Source organism: Dermacentor variabilis, chromosome 2, assembly GCF_050947875.1.
Source record: "Dermacentor variabilis isolate Ectoservices chromosome 2, ASM5094787v1, whole genome shotgun sequence".
Classification (NCBI taxonomy): domain Eukaryota; kingdom Metazoa; phylum Arthropoda; class Arachnida; order Ixodida; family Ixodidae; genus Dermacentor; species Dermacentor variabilis.
Window position 1 is genome coordinate 248,202,864 of NC_134569.1, and position 19,676 is coordinate 248,222,539.

The 19,676-nt window shown below is 48.7% G+C and overlaps 1 protein-coding gene across 2 annotated transcripts in view; it reads left to right on the plus strand.

The window, feature by feature from the left end:
* The window catches only part of LOC142573224 (proteasome adapter and scaffold protein ECM29-like), a 233,850-nt gene extending 216,138 nt beyond the window's left edge, over positions 1–17,712 (plus strand). For both annotated transcript variants that reach the window (XM_075682818.1, XM_075682819.1), the window contains 3 exons: positions 3,374–3,442; positions 17,013–17,202; positions 17,399–17,712. In XM_075682818.1, coding sequence (XP_075538933.1) covers positions 3,374–3,442; positions 17,013–17,202; positions 17,399–17,697 — 558 coding nt within the window. In that variant the 3' untranslated portion in view covers positions 17,698–17,712. The remainder of the gene's footprint in view (positions 1–3,373; positions 3,443–17,012; positions 17,203–17,398) is intronic.
* Positions 17,713–19,676: the final 1,964 nt, after the last annotated feature.

Here is a 19,676-nt window from a genome sequence, read left to right on the forward strand (position 1 = left end):
GGTCACTTAATGACACAGCTTTGAATTGCACCCTCTTCATTGTCACAAGTGCCTGAAAGAAGTCTGCCTACTTATGGAGAGTGCAATTGGTGTGAACATAAAATTGTGCATACAGCCACCTGCTCTAGTATCCCACTGATTATTTCACTGGGATACTAGAGCAGGCAGAGCAAGGACCCCGAGCACGAGTGGCATTCACCAGCAAAAGCGTTGAAGAGGACAACTCACTAGAAAGCGCTGGAGAGGACGACCCACTATATTGTTCCAATCCTTCTCTACAATTACCCCTGGGAACGAAAAGGGAGCCACCCGGCGACCTAATAGCTTGCCACTATGAGTGGGTCATAGTAGGGCTTGAGGTGGTTGACGTTGACAATGTCTCGTCCACTACGGCGCATGTCCGAAGACGGTTCAACAGGCTCGATCACATAGTTGACTGGAGATGTGCGTTCGACGACGCGGTAGAAGCCTTCATACCTGGGCAGTAGTTTCGACGAGCGACCAGGTGCAGTTGAAGGGACCGAGACCCACACAAGCATTCCAGAGAAGACCATGAATGCAGAAGTGGTGTCACCGCGAACGCTCTTCTGGCACTCTTGGTCATTTGAAGCAAAGGCCCGCGTGAGATTGCGACACTATTCGGCATGTCTGGCTGTGGCAAGGATAGGTGCACACTCAGATGCATCTGGCTTGTATGGAAGGATTGTGTTGATTGTGTGCAACGGCTGCTGGCCATACAGTAAGAAAAAGGGTCAAAAGCCTCTGAGTGCCGGTATTGTAAGCATAGGTTGCAAAGGGCAGAATGGCATCCCAGTTTATGTGGTCGGAGGCTATGTACATTGAGAGCATGTTGCCAAGCGTACGGTTGAAGCGTTCTGTGAGACCATTGGTCAGTGGATGGTAAGCAGTAGTTGTGCAGTGCACAACAAGGCACTGTTTGAGGATGGCTTCGACGAATTCTGTCAAGAAGACACGTCCGCGAGCGCTGAGCAACTCCTTTGGTGGACCATGACGCAGTATAAATCAGCAAAGCAGGAAGAAGGCAACATAGTGCACTGTAGTCGCGGGGAGCAGAGCACTTTCGGCGTGTTGCGTGAGGTGGTCAAACGCCACAATGGCCCAGCGGTTGAGCTCATTTGAGATTGAGCACTTTTAAGAATACTGCAGAACCATTTCTGTTGGGTGGTCATACCAGGCCACGATGAGGTCCACGGAAGCCGTTCCGATTGGCCTCGTATTTAAAGAGGGCCTCCCATTCACCTTACCATCTGTGAATCATCGAAGTTAAGCCGCAACAAAGTTTCCCAGCTCCTCGGCCAACAATGTTGCTCCTGTCTTGAAGTGGGTGCCATATATTTTGAATGGAGTCGAAATCTCGCAAGCACAGCGAAAACGGTGTCGATTTGTTTGTGATGACAAACAACATTTTGCGACTTCTATGGGATTGGATTGAGACAAACTTACAGGTTAGCAGTGGAATGTTAAAAGCCATAGGATTTAAAATATTTGTTTTAATATCGTCAATTTTGCCATCATTAGAGTGTAACATGAGGAATAAAAATCTGGGAAAGAAACTCGCATTGCAATTAAGTAAATATGGTATACTGTAGTGACAGCTGACAAAAAAGAAAGCTCACTTTTTTGGTTGGCATCTCTTTATGGCGTGAATTGACTGGCCAGCTAGATGAGGTGTTGTTAAAGCGCTGATTTCATCAAGCTTTAACTTATTTACTGCAACTGCCGTTATTTCCTTTGGTGCCCCTCACTTTGTGCAGAACTCTTAAAATGCTATGCGATGTCTCCCAACTATGTAGTGTAGGGATGTTTGACTCTCACGCGTCCCCTGATATGTTGTTTTCTCTGCATGTCCTGCATCTCCTGTAATCTGGCTTCTCTGTGTGGCTTGGTGCCGGTGGCGGTCGGTCTAGTTGCAGCGCATTACGAGAGATGGCGCGACGCATGTGGTGCTGCTAGCACCACCTGACAACGGAGTTGGTCGGGCGCGACAGGTAGTAGGCTCTTCCTCTTGGGCTCGAGGTCGGCAAGCAACGTGGACATTCCGTTCGTGTTCCGATCCATGCTTCTGTGAAATTGTCTTGTGTGGCCTAGGAGCGGGACACCTGAATGGACGAACAGAATCGTTAGAGCGTGCCACCATTCGCGTGACCGTACGTGCAAATGACCAGGCGTTGGGAGTCCAGCATGGGGTGGACATACCACTCACTATCCGGTCGCAGTGAGTCGGACATCTGTGATTTTTTGCGTGTCCATCGGCATGTTTTGTGAATAGCAACTCGGCTAGCAGGCATTAGTCTATGAAAGGTGCAATAAATGCCCTTGTGATTAATTGTGCTTCTGTGTTGCCGTTCCTTTGTCCGAAGAGCACGGGTGAGAACTCCACAGCAGTGACAGCAACACAGTGATAATGAGTGACGACACGGTGGCAACAGTAGTGCAACAGTAGTAGTATGATGATTGCACTTCACTTACTGACATCCACAACCGTTTCTTTGCATGGGGAAGGGTGAAAAATGTTTGTCGCGCTAAAGGCCACACTGCAAACAACAGCTGGATCATGTGCCATCTATGCAGCATTAATGTACTGCCTCCTGTTGCCTCCAAAACACATGCACCGCTTGAAACCTGCAGTATGCAAAGGACCCCTCAGAAACTGCCAGACATAACAGTTGCATAAGCTCAGTGGTTAATGCATTCAGCTTCCACTTACACGTTGCCACAAGGGCATAAGTCCAATTCTCAATGGTAGAGAGGGTCAGTATTATTGTTGTTTTCCACACTGTAGGGCACAAGAGGAGGAGGTGGCCTGACAACTTTGACCTAACGACAGCAGGATGGCAACAGCAGCAGTGACATGGCAAAACAACAGAACAGAAAGGGAGGACAAATGGACATGCATGGCTAGCCAGCTTTTGGGCTATTAGCTGCTGTCAGATAAAAGGAAAGGTGCTAGAAATGCAAGGCATGCTAGCTAAGTGGCATTTATCTTTGACGAAAGTAGGACAGCTGAAGAACAGTAGACAAGGTGCCTATCCTGTATGTTACTTTTTCTCTGCTCTTCATTTGTGGTTACTTTTTGTTTCGATCAATGAGGAAAGGAATGTTTAAACTTCCTGGTTTCCATACGATGTTTGCACAGGCCAGGTGAGGGGTGATACAGGAAAAGGTCAGTGCATATAGTGAACGTAGCTGCCTCATCTGCGATGGCCCCATCTTGGCAGGTCAGGGACTGGGGGACAGCTGTAGGCAGGACTTTTGTTCAGCTGTGCTGAGAATGGGATCCACGTGAGTCACATCGTGGCTTACCTTTTGTCTTGCATTCAAGACTTACCCTCGGTGATTGCTTTTCCTGCAGGTGGGTGCGACACCATCTGGCCTTCCCCATGTTTCAAACCTCCCCTGGAGCCGACTGCAGTACTTGGAGGTGAGCTGTCATGGGCCTGCATTTAATTCTGATGATGTGTGGTGGGCAATAGTTGCCCAGGGAAGGTAGCCTGTTTCCTCACAGTGACAAGTCAAGTGAAAGTTAGAGGCACAAAAATGTGCAAACGCCAGTTGCTGGCTGCCCAAAACTGTGCATGGAGGAAAGTGTGCAAGGGGCAGTTGTCTTTTTTCATTGATATAGCACACCAAATGCACATCCGGTATGAATGACTGCTTGCATGTACCTGTGCCATGCACTTCAAGAACTGCTCTGAAATTCTAAGTTGTTCTGTTCCCAACTGCATGTGCAGCACATTTGCGACCCACTTTGTGAAGATACTCGACTCGCTGACATCGCTTGATGCTTGTCTTCTGACGCTCACCTTCTGTGACTTGATGCTTCCGCATCTTTTGATGTTTGGCTTCCTCCCATGACACACATGCAATGGTGGGAGTCGGTGCCACAATGAAAGATGCCGCAAGCCAACAAGGGGTCTTGCTCTGTCTAGTCTCTATTTTGATCACGAATAGCACTGAAAAGACAAGGACAGGCATCAGAACAACAACACACAACTGATGCAATGTGTTGTCATTCTTATATTTTGTTCTTATCTTTTTAGCGCTACTTAGGAACATATTCCAATAAGACAGACCAACTTCCCAGAATTACTGCCTTGGCTCTATGTCAACATGTTGCCCATAGTGAAGTTAAATTGAATAACAGTGCAAGAGACAGGACAGACAAAAGAAAAGACAAAGCATGGACTAAGTCTGTTTGCTTCTGTCACTTCTTTGATTTAACTTCATCATGTACCAAACGACCCAGGTTCGCACTCTGTTGCCTACCGACCAAGGCTTCCCTTGTCAGCCTGCTGTTGATCACTTTGATTCTCTGGCTCTCATGATAGTTCCTAGTACCCATGCCACGCAGCATAGAAAATGACCGTAAACACCTAGTGCCTCAAATTTGAGTGTAATTCGACTGGTGCCACATGGGAGAGCTCTCATTCTCATAAATATAATGTGTTATTTACTGCATTCCCTACCACTCACTCGGCTGAAAAATGTGTACTTTCGACAGTATAGCTAGGGCAGTGCAGTGTACTCATTGGGGCCATGACACTAATTTTTCTAGCTTTGACCATTCATTACACAGTAAACTCTATGCATCCCTCTGCAAGCTGGAAAAATGAGTGCATTTGCTGCGGTACAAAACTGCATTTGAATTTTTTTGTCATAGTTTTTATTTTTACAGCAGCCTGGCGACACTAGCTATTGACGAAATGAAATGACACCTTCAGCAACAGCTCCCTTGGACTAATGGAGGCCAATCTCAGAGGCCATGCTTTTGTGTATTGTATGCACTGGAAGTGATTACAGGAGCTACAGATATATTGTGGTCACAAGCTGTCATTTTGTTTTTGCATGGGCATCTAGGTGGTCGCTGGAGATAGTTTCTGTAGGTGTTCTATGACTTGTGCTCCTCTTTCCTGCAAGTGAAAAAATTGCCAAGCTCAATTCAACGACAATGCCCTTGCTGTGATGCCCTTGCGGAGCAGACAACACACAGGGTGTCTACCAACCGGGAAAACCGGGAATTCTCAGGGATTTTAAGCAGTCTGGAAAAACTCGGGGAATTTGTGCCTCTATCAGGGAAAATTAGCTGTAATTTCATTGAAAGGGGCGAAAGTCACGGTAATCCCGGCTCGAGTAACAGACAAAAATCGTAATGAATCGTCTTTGACGCCCTGTTGTCGGCTGGAGGAGTTGCCAGTGTACAGTCAGCGACCGGTTTTCCAGATTCCCGATAATTTAGACGGCTTCGCGGCACCCCACGTATCCCATAGATAGAGTCAATGTATCAGAACGTCGGAGATTTCGGACGCAAGAACTCTTTGCCGTCCGATTCTCCGGACGCTGTTGCGGTGACCGCAGGTCCGAAACGACATTAATCAAAGCCACCACCGCTGCCATTTTGATTGCCTCACAGCCTCGAACCGACGCTCTCGCACGCAGATCCGCTGGCAGCTGTAACCACCACTGCGGCAACGCTAGGCCTAGCTGCTTCGACGTTCGCTATGACGCTTCTTTCCGTTGGTTGCCGCGTTTTTTATTTAAAGAATTTGCTGCTGTCAGCAATTGCATGGACTCCGCATTTGTGGCACTCGCGAGTGACTTAGAAGCTTGGAAAGCATAGTGCGTTGCACAATGCCGGTTCGCGAAAGTAATCTTCGCCTCAATACAAAAATGTTACGCTGTGAAGCATACGCAAAAGTATTGCGGTGAAGCATAACAAGCGTGGCAAGGGGCAACTGTCACGGGACCTGGTATGTATTCCTTAATTATATACTCATGCACCCGGTATTTCCTGTCACAGTACGAGCACCAATATGCCTAATACGTGTACTGACAGGCCTACAGAGCGCTTTCGAATGTGCCTGTGGCGGATTGAGCCCTTAACGGCAGTAAATGGCGTGCATTTATTTTTTCCAACTGGCCGATTTTTCGGACATACTCGCGGCCCCTAGGGAGTTCGAAAAATCGGACGTGGACTGTGCAACTGACGAAGAAGATGCTTCAAATGGTCCATGGGGTAAACAACGGGCGGAAGGGGGACAAGAACAACAGGACCTAGGCATTGGGGAATCAATGAGAAAGGAAGCGTGCTGCCGCCGTTTTGAGCTCAAAAAACAAAGTGTTGGCTGATGCTGAGATGTAGGTGTCCCTCATCCAAACCGAAATAAACTCTTTAAAGCAGTGAAACACAATACTGAGGCATCGTGCGCAGGTTGAGATACAGTATGTCAGGACAGTTGAGGTTGACTTGCGAGCTGTTGAGAGAGAATCTCAATTGTGACAAAGTTCGGGCCTCATACCACTGAGCTTGCTATCAGTTGATAGAAATAGCTCATACTCGAAAATATTTGCTTCTGTATGCATCTGCTTTTTATTTGTATTTGAGAATGTTCGACATGATTTTCAATATTTTTTAAAGACATTCTATTTGCTGTGCATTTTACTAACCATTCCGTTCTATTCTTTTTTTTTTGAATACCATAAACACTACTCCTTATATTCAAATTGAAATAATGTCTTTTTAAAATTTTAAAAATTTTCTTACTAGAGAGTGACACCTTTGGGCGGTATGGTTTCAGCCTGTCTTGACATAAAACATAGTTTTGCATCACTCAGGAAATTTTGCAACGGCACTCGGGGAAAACCTGGGAAAATCAGGAAATTTGGAAATGTCAACTTGGTAGACACCCTGAACACAGCAGTGGCTCCGCACTTCCTGGTGTCGCAATGTACGCCAAAATTGTATTTTCTTTGGGCGGGAGGGTCTTAGTGGCAGCGATTTGAAATTTAAATTTTGAGTTAGAACGTGCAATGAGAGCCCAATCATTTTGTGTGCAATAAACCTTGATATAATAACCTTCAATATAACAGAATTCTCTATATTACAAAGTACAGTCGACTTCCGTTCATTTGACCCTGACACGGTTTTCGAAATTTATATATTGATCCAGCAGGTTGAATTAAACAAGATGCACAGAAATGTCGTAACACACAACTGATTCATTTGACAGTATTTGCACTATCGTAACACATGCCCACTTTCTTTGTGTCCAAAGTAGAAAAGCTAATGTAGAAATGACATTAAAGCTCTTAAACAAAGCAAAAATCTAATGCACACCTGATTTTTAGCAAAGGAAATGGGCAACAGTCTAGTACGTGTTGTACAGTGGCGGCCGGTTTCCTAAAGTCACCTTTGCTGCTCTATCGTGTTATGTGGTAAAGCATGTGAACACCACAATGGCAACTTTGGTTTCATGTCAAATAGCACTGTTTCAGCAACTTTCGGCTCACTATCCCTGAAAAAAAAAAGGGAGGTGTGAGCTAGAACTGGGCATACAGTGTAATCAGATATTGTAAGCTCTGGTTATTCCTTGAAAATCTTTCGAGGCAGGCCGAAAATGGATGTTTTTGACTGAAGGTGGCATGTGCACAACGGATTCACTGTCCCCTAAGCTCCGCCGAGAGAGACGCTGCCACTAAGGAGGTTACTATTGGGGTCTGGCGCATCTGTGCTGACTGGTCGAGTTATCCTCCGATGGCGAATCTTATGATCTAGATAATAAATGCATATGCACTGGCTGGGACCGAGATTGTCGGTCATGATCAAATGAACTGAAGTCGAGTTAATAGAAGTATACTTTATGTAACTCCTTATAACTGCTTGTCCATAGAGTAACATGTATTTTAAACCTCGAAATAATGAAGCGTATTTATACGCAATTTTAACATAACGAAATTTCACTGCCACCAAGAAGGAATACCAAGGCAATAAATGGAAACTGCCATGGACGCAGACGGGAAAAGGGATAGTAGCATGCGGTTGTTTGTGAATGTTTCCTCTTGTTCACGATCCACCCGGGTTCGTGAAAAAGGGAGGGCTCGAGGCACCCTCCGTTAGACGGATGCTCCGCAGCGTGGTGGTGCTGAACGATGAATGACCGCCGAGCAGCCGTGCTCGCCAGTGTTTATTGTGGTGCAGTGACCAATGTTGCCTGCCGAGCTTAGCAGGCCACCGAGCCTGGCGGCGAACGAACCTTATGCCTGAGGGGGCGTCACATGCTTGCTACACCCCGTTACCCCCAGTTTGCTTGCTATATACAAAACAAACGTCTGTGTTAAAAATATGAGGCTCTGCCTCCACCCTAGCCGGGTCAACGCTGCCTGCTATCCAGGCGAGTAACGGTCCGGTGGCCTCCGCCGTCGAGTACTCCGCCTGGGCACCGGTGTTGATGGGTCGGGTGTGGCAATGCCGGGTGCTGCCTGAGCCAGCCTCACTCCGTTCGGAGGGCCCGTAGTGGTTGGCCTTGTGAGTGGTGCTGGGCTCGACACTGGTCCAACGGGTGCCACACCACTGGCTACGGTTGCTGCATCCGAGGTGGGTGGTGCTCTGCTGGAAGCGCCTGGTGCTGCCGCTAGTCCTCCTGCGGGCTGGAACTCGAAAGTGGCAGTCGAGGGTGCTGGCCAGGTCCCGAGGCGAGGCCTAAGATGGTCGGCATGTCTGTGCCACATGGCCCCATCTGGCATGTGGACGAGCAGTGATGAGGCGCTGGCAGAAGACACCACCTGTCCGACAGACCAGGGTGGGCCAGGATGGAAGTTCCTGGCGAAAACTGGAGCTCCCGACTTTGGCAAAGGCCCGGGATGGCGTCCTTGGTCAGCAGCCAGCTTCTGCTTCAGCTGCTTCAAGAGCACTGTGGATCGGAGGTCCGGATGCAAGACGTTTAAGGGTGTCTTGACCATCCGACCCAGCAGGAGCTCACAGGGGCACGGCCAGTGACATCGTGGGGTGTGGTCTGGTACTGAAATAGTATCCGGGCAATCTGCGTCCGGAAATCCCCAGTCTGGCTCTTCTTGAGCTTGTCTTTGATGGTTTGCACCACCCGCTTGGCTGCACCATTTGAAGCAGGGTGCTACGGCGGAACCATCATCCAGTGGATTTCATTCTTCGTCAGCCAGGCCAGGTACTCTGTGCTGGCGAAAGCAAGACCATTGTCGGACGCGATGACATCCGACAACCCCTGGGCGGCGAAGACCTGTCGTAGCGCTGCAATGGTCGCGCTTGCTGATGGAGTGGTGACAAGTAGAACCTCCACCCACTTCGAAAAGGCGCCCACCACCAGGAAGTGATGGCCCTTGAAGGGAATCCACATTTAGGAGGGACCAGGGTCTCTGTGGGAACGGCCAGGGGGTGATTTCCATATGATGCGAGGCTCGCTGATGCTCCTGGCAGATTTGGCAGCTCTGCACCAAGTGAGCAATGTCCTGGTCCAGGCCAGGCCACCAAACATGGGACCGGGCCACCATCTTGGTCTTTTCTACGCCACGATGACCCACGTGCAGCAACTGCAGGACCCAGGACCGGAGACTTTGTGGGTTCACCACCCTAGAACCCTACAGTAGGCAGCCCTGCTACAAGCTCAGCTCAGCAGCCTTGTGGCTATAGGCCTGCTGCACCAATTCCTCTCCACAGGACACCGCCTTGACCACCTGAGACAGCACTAGGTCCCGGCTGGTCGCTTGAGATACCACAGATCTGGAGAGCACCTCCGGGTACGCGTGCTCCAGTATGAACACTTCAGCAGGTTCTGGCACCGCATTGGGCACCTCTGGCAGGGGCAGGTGGCTAAGGGCATCAGCGGGTCCCAGGTCCTTTCCCGGATGGTAAACCAGCTGGTAACTGTAAGCTGCCAGCCTCAAGGCCCAGCGTACCACTCGAGGTGATGCCTGCACAGGAACTGCCTTGTCAGGCCCTAGCAGCCCCAACAGCGGCTTGTGGGCCGTGACCACCTCGAACTTCCGGCCCCACAGATACTGGTGGAAGCATTCGACACCGAACATCAGGGCCAAACCTTCCTTTTCCAGCTGGCTGTAACGTTGCTCTGCAGCATGAAGCCGTCGAGAAGCAAACGACACAGGGCGTTCCTGGCCATCTTTGTCCTGGTGTGCCAGGACGGCTCCCACACCGTACGGCGACGCATCTACGGTAAGAACAACAGGCTTAGCAGGATAGAGGTGCACTAGCACTGGGGCCTTCGTGATTAGCTCCTTGCTGCGCAGGAAGGTCTGGTCCTGCTCCTTCTTCCAGACCCATTGTTGACCATCTCGAAGCAGAAGATGGAGCAGCTGTAGATTCTGCGACAGGTTCGGCAGAAAACTCTCTAAGAAGTTGATGAGGCCCAGGTAGCTCTGAAGCTCCTTCTTGTTCTGGGGCTTAGGTGCCTTGAGCACGGCATCAACTTTGCGGTGAGCCGGGGCTAGGCCTGCCTGGGAAATGACATGTCCCAAGTACTCAATGCTGGAGGCTAGGAAAACGCACTTTTCCAGCTTGAGCTTGAGGCCGGCGTCCTGCAGTCATGCCAGGACATTGTGCAGGTTCTGCAGGTGGTCCGCGTCGTCGCTGCCAGTAACCAGGATGTCATCCAAGTACACCGCCACGTGCCTCATGCCCCTGAAGAGGTTGTCCATTTCCCTCTGGAGTATGGCTGGGGCCGAGGCCACGCCAAACATAAGCGCGTGTACTGAAAGAGCCCCAAAGTTGTGGATATTGTGACATACTTCCGGGAGGCATCCTGGAGCACCAGCTGCTGGTAAGCATCTCTGAGGTCGAGCTTGGTAAGCTTCTGTCCACCGGACAATGCTGACCAGAGATCTTCAATCCGGGGCAGTGGGTACCTCTCGACGGCAGCGACTGGGTTGATGGTAACCTTGAAATCCCCGCAGATCTTGACATTGCTGTCTTGCTTGAGGACTGGTACGATAGAAGTGGCACATTCAGGTGTCTTGACAGGTACCAGGATGCCCTCTCGCTGTAATCGTTGCAGCTTCTGGGTGACCCCGTCCTTCAGGGCGAACGGCAGTGCGCGAGGCTTGAAAAATCGTGGCCGGGCTTCCTCAGGTACATAGATGCCAGCCGTCGTGCTGGCAAATGTGCCGACCCCTGGCTGGAAGAGGGACTTGAACTCGGTCAGAAGGCTGGGGACGTCTTTCACCACATGCATGCCGGCTTCCTCGTACTCTGACAGACAAACGCCCAGTGCATGAATCCACTGTTTGCCCAGCAGCGTCGGTGACGACCCCTTCATTAAGTAAAGGGAACGTTTGCCTTCCTGTCGGCAAAGCGAACGCTCACCTGTGCCTGACCCTGGACCTGGGAGAGTTGCCCGGAGTAGCTGCGCAGCATCACGCCCGAAGCCTCGACGGACACGCTGTGGAAAGTACGCTTGAAGAGTTTTCCGGCCATTACTGACACGCTGGCCCCTGTGTCCAGCTCCATGGAAATGGGGTGCCCGCAGATTTCGACAGTCAGCATGTACGGCGGCACAGATGACGGTACAAAGCCTGTGTGCCACATGTCGAAAATCGGCGAGTCCTTGGCCATGACGTGGAGCCTGGCCGCGGAAGAACTTGAGCCTACTGCCGCACGCCCCCGCCGCATACCCTTGCGACGGCTACCCTGGCCGCGGGCTTGTGTGGTACCTGGGCTTGAATCAGGCTGCTGCTTGCTGTTCGTCCTACCCCTTCGGCATACACATGTTAGGTGGCCAGTTTTCCCGCACGTAAAGCATTGTGCTTGAGAGAACTGGCACTGTGAGGGGGAGTGGGCACCACCACAGCGACCACAGGTACTGCCCTTTGTCGCCAACTCGTTGACCGCCGCTTCCGCCGCCAGTCGCACAGGAAATCTCGTGGCGTCCTTGGCGGCAGCTTCCATTGCCAGCGCTGCCTTCACGGCGTCATTCACCGAGGGGTCGGGAAGCTCCAGGAGTCGCGTCTGCATGGCGGGGTTGTTGATGCCGCAGACGAAACGGTCCCGGAGCAGCGAGTCCAGCTGGTCCCCGAAAACGCAGGCACTCGCTAACCCTCGTAGTGCAGCAACAAACAGCCCGAAGGTCTCTCCTGCCCGGTGGCTCCGGTTGTACAAGCGGAAACGCTCCATTAGTGTGGACGGCGCTGGGTTGAAATGCAAGCGCAGTATGGCGAGCAGCTCACCCGGCGTTTTAATGTGCGGCGTGGCTGGCTTCAGAACGTTGATCAAGAGGCTGAAGACGCGGGTCCCGCAGCTGGCCAGGAAAATGTCCCGCTGTTTGGCCTCGGGTGTGTCGTTTGCCCGGAAGAACACGTGGACTTGCTCCTCGTAAATTTGCCAAACAGACCCATCTCCCTCAAACGGCTTGAGCTTTCCATACAGCGGCATGGCGACAGCAACGGGGGGCAGTGTTTCGCTGCTCACGGCGGCGTGGGACGATCCGTGGGTACTCGTCGCCAGTGTCACGATCCACCCGGGTTCGTGAACAAGGGAGGGCTCGAGGCACCCTCCATTAGACGGGCGCTCCGCAGCGTGGTGGTGCTGAACGATGACTGACCACCGAGCAGCCATGCTCGTCGGTGTTTATTGCGGTGCAGTGACCAATGTTGCCTGCCGAGCTTAGCAGGCCAGCGAACCTGGCGGCGAACGAACATTATGTCTGAGGGGGCGTCACATGCTTGCTACACTCTCTAATTTCCTACCAGGTGACAGCGAATGGTTGCTGAAGTGAAGCAGTATCTTTGCTGGTAGTGGCAAGTTCGGCTCTTTATAGCCTTTGAAGTATTGCAGTGCACGCCACCTGATATTTAAGGTCGTAACTGGTGACTGCTGCGTCAGTGCAGTGTGTTGTGTATTTGTATTGATGCATTTTATGCCACATATTTTTCAGATATGCACATACCGAGCATGTGTTGCGTCAGCGCCCGATTGGCTGTTTCCGTTGTTGCCAATTATCTCTGCCTTGTGCGGCAATAACAGTGATAAACATGGTGGTATAGTGCTACACGCAAGATCCTTTCACTGTCTGTGAAGTTAAAGTGCAGTGAGACCCTATTTTGTCTCGTGCACCATTTGCTGTGGGTGCGAGGGAAAGTGTCCATGCAAGAGTGAGCCCAGAAAGATGGTGGATCAGTGTGTGCAAGAGCTAGGGCCAAGGGTGCAGGGCCTGGTGATGGGATCAAAGGTGTGCTGGGGAGGTGCGCCTTTAATGCCTGACTGGTCAGCTAATAGCATTGTCCCACTGCAGGCCACACTTAGCTGAGGTGGTGAAATGGACACAAATGCTTCACAGACTTTGTTTCATAGTGCCAATGCAAAAATATTCTTGACATGGCATGAAACCGTGTCTTTAGTCACTGACTCTCAAATCCAACAAAGTAAATTTATTTTTAATTGAAATTTATTTTTTTCTGATTGCCCGATAGTTCAGAAAATTGTACAGCCCCTTCTGTGTAAAAAAAAGAATGCCAGCAATTGAACGCAATGAAGTATAGTGCCCATTTTACCGACTTTGTCATATCGAGGTTTGACTGTAAAATTATATTAGCTCCTCTATATGCTCAGTTAAATGATAAACTAAGAATAGTTGGACGACCATGTCATGGCCCTTTTTAACTATATTACTGTTGTTGCTGCTGGAATGCACACCAGGTTTAGTGTGAAGGCATATATATGCGGCTGTCAGCACTGCGATATGATCAGTGCCACTGCTTTTTTCTCAGCTTCAGATGGTTGGCTGTGAATGACAACAAACCTAGGTTGATGACACTAACCGTAGTTAAAGTATTATTAGATTGAAATATTGTTCAGGGCAATTTCAAGCTTTAAAGACATAACCTACTTCTGAATGAGCTTTCAAAAATTGCTTGTGCTATAGGGCAGCTGTAATCATCATCATGCCAAATTGCATTAAATTTGTAAATATGGCAGCAGCTCCAAAAATAATGTCATCGGGAAACTTAAGACATTAACAATTTAATATCATTTTTGCTTTCATGTAGCACAGGTATAAGCTTGCCATGTCCTGTGTGCATTCCAAACGTGCTGCACACAAGAAAAGTTGAGCTTGTGGGGATGCGCGACTCTCGCGCGTCCCCTCATATGTTGTTTTCCTGCATAGCTCCCGTCTCCTGTTATCTGGCTTTGCCACGTAGCTTGTTGCCAGCGGCAGTTAGTCTTGTTGAAGCACAGTGCAAGAGATGGCGTAAGCGTTGCTCTGCTAATGCCACCTAACGGCGGGGTTACTTGGTTGACAAAAGGAGAAAGCTCATCCCCTTTGGCTTGGGCTCGGCAAGTGGCACACCGATCCATGCTTCTGCGAGACAGTTTTGCGAGGCCTCGTTCGAATGTGCCATCATTTGCGGGACTGTATGCGCGATTGACCAGGCGTTGCTGTCCAGCATGGGGCGAACATATTTGCTCGTTATCTGGTTGCGCGAACTATCAGTCTGAACTATAAGTCCGAACTATCAAATGTCAGAAAAAAACTAATGTATCCAAAAAAAGTAACTTTATTTAAATTTTAAGGCCCCTGTGCAAGGAATAAGTGGTCGATTCGTTGCTGCATGCACTTACGCTTACGTGCGACCAAGTACTGTATAAATCTGTGCTGTCACTGTATGCCGATGTAAGAACTGTAAAGTCTCAAGAGCACATGTGAAGGCTCTGGAGCACACAGCACATCATCATCCGAGTTAGAGTGTCTGTTTGACGGTGGGAGAACTTGCTCAATTATTTCGTCATTGTTCAGTTCAGCAAGCAACAACACCGTGCTGTTGACGTCTGCAGAGCCTTCATATGTAATGACGGCAGAAATCGCCACATCACAGCCTACCAAGTCATCAATGATGTCCACATTTGAGCACATTGGTGTAGGCGACAGGTTTAGGCTCTTCAGTTGTGGGGTCATTCGGACTGCGACTCAAGACTCGGTCTGAGTCTGACTGCGAGGATACCGTTGGTGCCATTTGATGCGGCCTGTCGATAAGTTCACAAGAAAGACTTCTTGGAGCCAGCAGAGTGCTGTCTGAAATGCAAACTAGACAAACAAGCACAGAATAGCGGAATGCTGACCGAAAGGCTGTGGGATTCTCACCCATGCTCTTGGGACAAAGGAACGACAACACAGTCGTGCAAACAATCACAAGGGCATTTATTGCACCTTTCATAGATCAATGCCTGCTAGCCGATTTGCTATCCACAAAACATGCCGATGGGCGCACGGCAAATCTAGTAAGTCCTGACTCACAGCGACCGGATAGCAAGCGAATATGTTCACCGCATGCTGGGTCCCAACGCCTGGTTGTTCGTGCGTACGGTCACACGAATGGTGGCACGTTCGAAAAAGCCCTTGCGAGGCGGTCACGCAGAAGCATGGATTGGCGCACGCACAGAACTTCCGTACAGCTTGCCGAACCCAAACCAAAGTGCAAGCGCCTTCTCCTTTCCGCGTCGAAGTAATCCCGCCGTGAGGCGGCGTTAGCAGCACAACACTTGTGCCATCTCTCGTACTGCGCTTCAACCACACCGACCGCTGCGAGCGCCAGGCCACGCAGCAAAGCCGGATCACAGGAGACGGGAGCCATGCAGGAAAACAACATATCAGGGGACGCGTGAGAGTCGCGCATCCCCACCAGGTAAACTGAACAAACAGGATGACGAGAGCAGGCCAAGCGTGGGGCTGCCAAAATAGGATGTGATGATCACAATGTTGATGTGACCAATATTTTAGGCAAAGCCTCCAGGATTGGCATTTGCAGTTAAATCCTCAAGGCAAGGCCTCAGGGATTACTGTCTAACGTGTAATCTCTGAGGCCATACTTGCTGTCTTATCGAGGTTGCCGGAGGAGATAATGACGTCAGAGTCTGCGTGCGCTACAGCCATGGACGGAGTCTGCATAATTGAATGTTGAGCTGGCCATTGTCTGAAATATTGGTTGTCTTTACACATTAAGTGTATGAGGCCATTAGCAATGCCTCAAAGCTATTCGAATTAGCAGACATATCTGGATTATCATTGTTCAACTTATCAGTTGGCAACTGTATTATCATTATTGCTTCTGATTTGGAGGTGTTATCTTGGTTGACACATTCTTTTTTGTTGTGTCAACCAAGTCTTGATGCTTAGTACATCATTGTTGAAATGAATCGATGATTAAGTCTTGATTGTGCGACCACAATACTATTCACACCTTTGGGTGAGACGGGCCTTGTGAGCATCGACCGTTTTCCTGGTGCAGCTGGCATGTGCTTTGGTGAGATCAGCTTCATGCATGTTGGCACTCTTACTGGCCTGTTGAGTGCATGCAGCCCTTTCATGCTTGCCTTTCCTCTCTTCAGTTTCACTGTTACCTTGTGGTGCGGGAGCATGCTGCCATTATGAACCCTCACTCACTATGAGCTAGCGCACCGCACTAGGGCTGCATCAAGGCTGGCATGCTGCTTTTGTGTCTACGTGGGCTGAAGGACAACAGTGCACATGCGCACTGAGACGTGCATACATGCATAAGGCTTGGGCAACTGCACTCGCGGGGCCTTCGTGTGGCTTGAAGCCTTGTCTTCAAATTGTCGTGAAGCTTTAGTGCAGCCCAGCTTTCCTGCGTCCAGAACTCGCAAACTTCATGCCCTCCGCCAAAAGGCGAATCATAAGTTAGTGGCGCTTGGCTGTGGAGCAGAGGACAAGAGTAACAAAGGCGCTCGTATCCCACCCCATTTGCAACTAATTCTCATTCAACTTCAACTTTATTAATTCTTCTAGTACACACTAGAAACGTCCTCCTGGGCTAAAACCTGCCATAAGCAGCTTGACCGGACTGATTGTATCCTCAGTTGCTGGATACTGCTACATGATTTGATATAAAGAGGTATCATTTCATTGCGGTCTCATTCTTTATTATAACCTGATTGTATCCTTAGTTGCTGAATTCTGCTACATGATTTGATATAGAGAGGTATCATTTTATTCTAGTCTCATGTTCATATGACATCTATGAGGTATCTGACTGATCTTTCTTTTTTTATGAGTGGTTACAAGATGCCCAGATCCCAGATACCCAAAGCCATGTGAACTGAGCTAAGAAGACCTTCTCTTCAAAAGGGCTACTTTGTTGTCCTGTTTGCTGCACAGATATTCCGGTCCAGTGCAAATACAATATTAAGTGCTTCGACTGTGCCTCCTCTGTGCCTGCAGGTGCTCCGATATCTGCGCCGGTGCCTACATGCAAGTGCAGGCGTGACTGAGGCGCCCGATGAGCGGTCAGTTCGGGAGCCTGTGGGAGCACCCCGTGTCTGTCGCTACATGCGCTCATTGGCCACACAGGGGAACAATGGACCAGAGCTGTACGCACAGCTGCTGGTGCGATTCCTGCCTCTGGCCACAGGTATTAACTGCAACACTAGGCAGTGTAAGGTTGAGACTCTTGTGATTACCAGTACACATTTTTGAGCAGCCTTGTCTCTGGATGCAAGGGTGGCTTGCGCCATAAAGTTTCCTACGATTACTCGGGCTCAAATTTTGCGGAGCTCATGATGAGGTGCTACAGAAGCGAACCTTCCTGTGTCTTTTGTGGCACGCAGACGAAGGCCCCCTGGTGTCCCTGGTGGAGCTGGTTGCATCGGCAGCACCGGACCAGGCAGCCAAACTTCTGGAAGCAGAGAGGGGTGCTCTCAAGGCAGGTTTCCCAAACCACATAACCTGTGCTGCATTGCTAAATGCCAATCAGATAGACAAACTTAGCCTATGTTTGAGTGAGTGCGCTTTGCTTCACTTGGCGCCAATATGGTGGCTCAATGCAGAATGGCTGATGGCAATGACAATTGTGTGCTACAAGAAACACTTAATATGGTTATTAATATTTAGTGGCTTGAAGTGGTGATTAGTAGGATCATTAAAATATTGCTTTTTCATTATAAGGAATTTATCCGAAATGATATTTTTAGAAACTGCTTGAAGCCACAACACTAGCATGCACCTAGGCAGGTTCACATTCGCTGTAATACATGCTGTCAGAATATGGCAGCCTTAATGCCTTGCTTTTATGATTGCAGCAGGCTTTCAGGACAGTGATGTGAACAAAGGTATTCACTCAAACAGTCATTGTAAGAGACCAGATGTGTAGGCAGTAAAAAATGCTATATTAGGTGCCTGTAATGGGCACTAATGCTCAAAGACACATATAGGCTCAAAATAATGTCCTTTAGTCATGTCCAGGGGCCTTTCGTCCAAGGGGCCTTTGTCAATTAATAAAAAATTTAAGTTTTGAATTTGAGGCAAAATTATGGTTTTCTAAAAAACACAGCCCTCTGAACCCTTCTTTTAGGAAATTATTTCCTTAATAAAATAGAATGAAACAAACTTTTAGGTTAAATGATTTAACTGAAATCTAGTGTAGTGTTGGCTTGTATTTACAAAAGAAATGCTCAACATCCACTGATGTTAGAGACACATATTCGCACTTTGGAATGTTTGAGGATCCAACGCCTTCTGGAATTGTAGAATGTTTGCTTGTCAGAACCATTGACAATTCTTTCAGTACTGAAAACCTGGGGTTTTTTTGCCGTGACAGATTGAAGTTTTGAATTATCACTATTAGCAACAGGTTCATTGGCGATGGTTGCGAACCTTCCCTAAACATTGAAAGTGAGTCCCGCATTCCGGGTCAGAGTTTCGCTTGCGCATTCAAGTTTTTTGATGTCGGCTAAAAATGTGAAGTGAGTGCACAAGTTGCCTTCAAGTTTATCGTCGTGCAGCTTAGGTTGAGCCCTTCTCACAGCAATGCTCTCATTTGCTGCAAAACTGTTAATAACAGCCTTTACACCGGCAAAGTGTTTGTGTCTATAATCAGCTGCCTTCAGCCAAGTTCCTCAGCTAGTGATTAAAAACTATACACAAAATAGGGCCAGGTAACATCGAAATAGGCATTTATAGGCACAATAATAGTGCCACTAAAATGTTTCTGGACTCATAGTTTGAGCTTGTATGTTAAATTAGCACAAGAATAATAGAAATTTCGGTCCCTAGTCATTGGCCACCGTACTTCAACACACTTTGATGGATCAGGCTTTCTTGTTAAAGTTGTGCTAAATAAAGGACACAGCAAAAGAGGGAATAAAAATGCATGCGAGAGCTAAACTCCAAAGAAATTTTTAAGTATGTGCATGCATAAATACAGCAGGGACATAAAATCATGATGGAAAAAGATAATGCATAAACTCCAGTCAAAACACGAGAAGACCTCGGATGCCATCATGCATTTGTGACTGCCAGCAGCTGAAACTTCTTCACTTACAATAGTCCGTAAGTTAATCTGTGGCTGCTTCGCACTGCTGCTTCAGTTGCAGTAACCAACATATTTTTGAGACCTGGGGGGAGGGGGAGGGGGGGGAGAGGGAGTATTCTGTAAGAGTGCTGATTGGCTAGGGCCGCTCGTCTGCTTCTTGCTCGTAAAGCTGCATCCAGTCAGCAGGTGCGGAAATGGACAGTCCACTAGGTCATCTCTTACAGAATACCCCCTGAAGAGGACTACATAAGTGTCAGAACAGCTGAGTGGTCTAAAAATGAGTTTATAGACAAAAAAATTTAATGTCACTCTTCCAACAGCGAAAAAGTGTGTTTACACACTTTTTGTTCAGTCTTGCAGTAGATTGTGACAACATTTGCTAGAATTCTTCACCGATAATGTGCTTCTCGTTCTCTGAGGAGCAGCAGAACTTTGGTTGAGCTAGTTGGTTCATTCTGACATTATAGACAGGGCGGCACGTTAGTACTCAGTCTTGTTTATAGTTTCTGACTTGCAGTCCGAGGCATGTCATTGTGATTTGGCTAAACATGAAGTTGACAAGCTACTCATCTCAC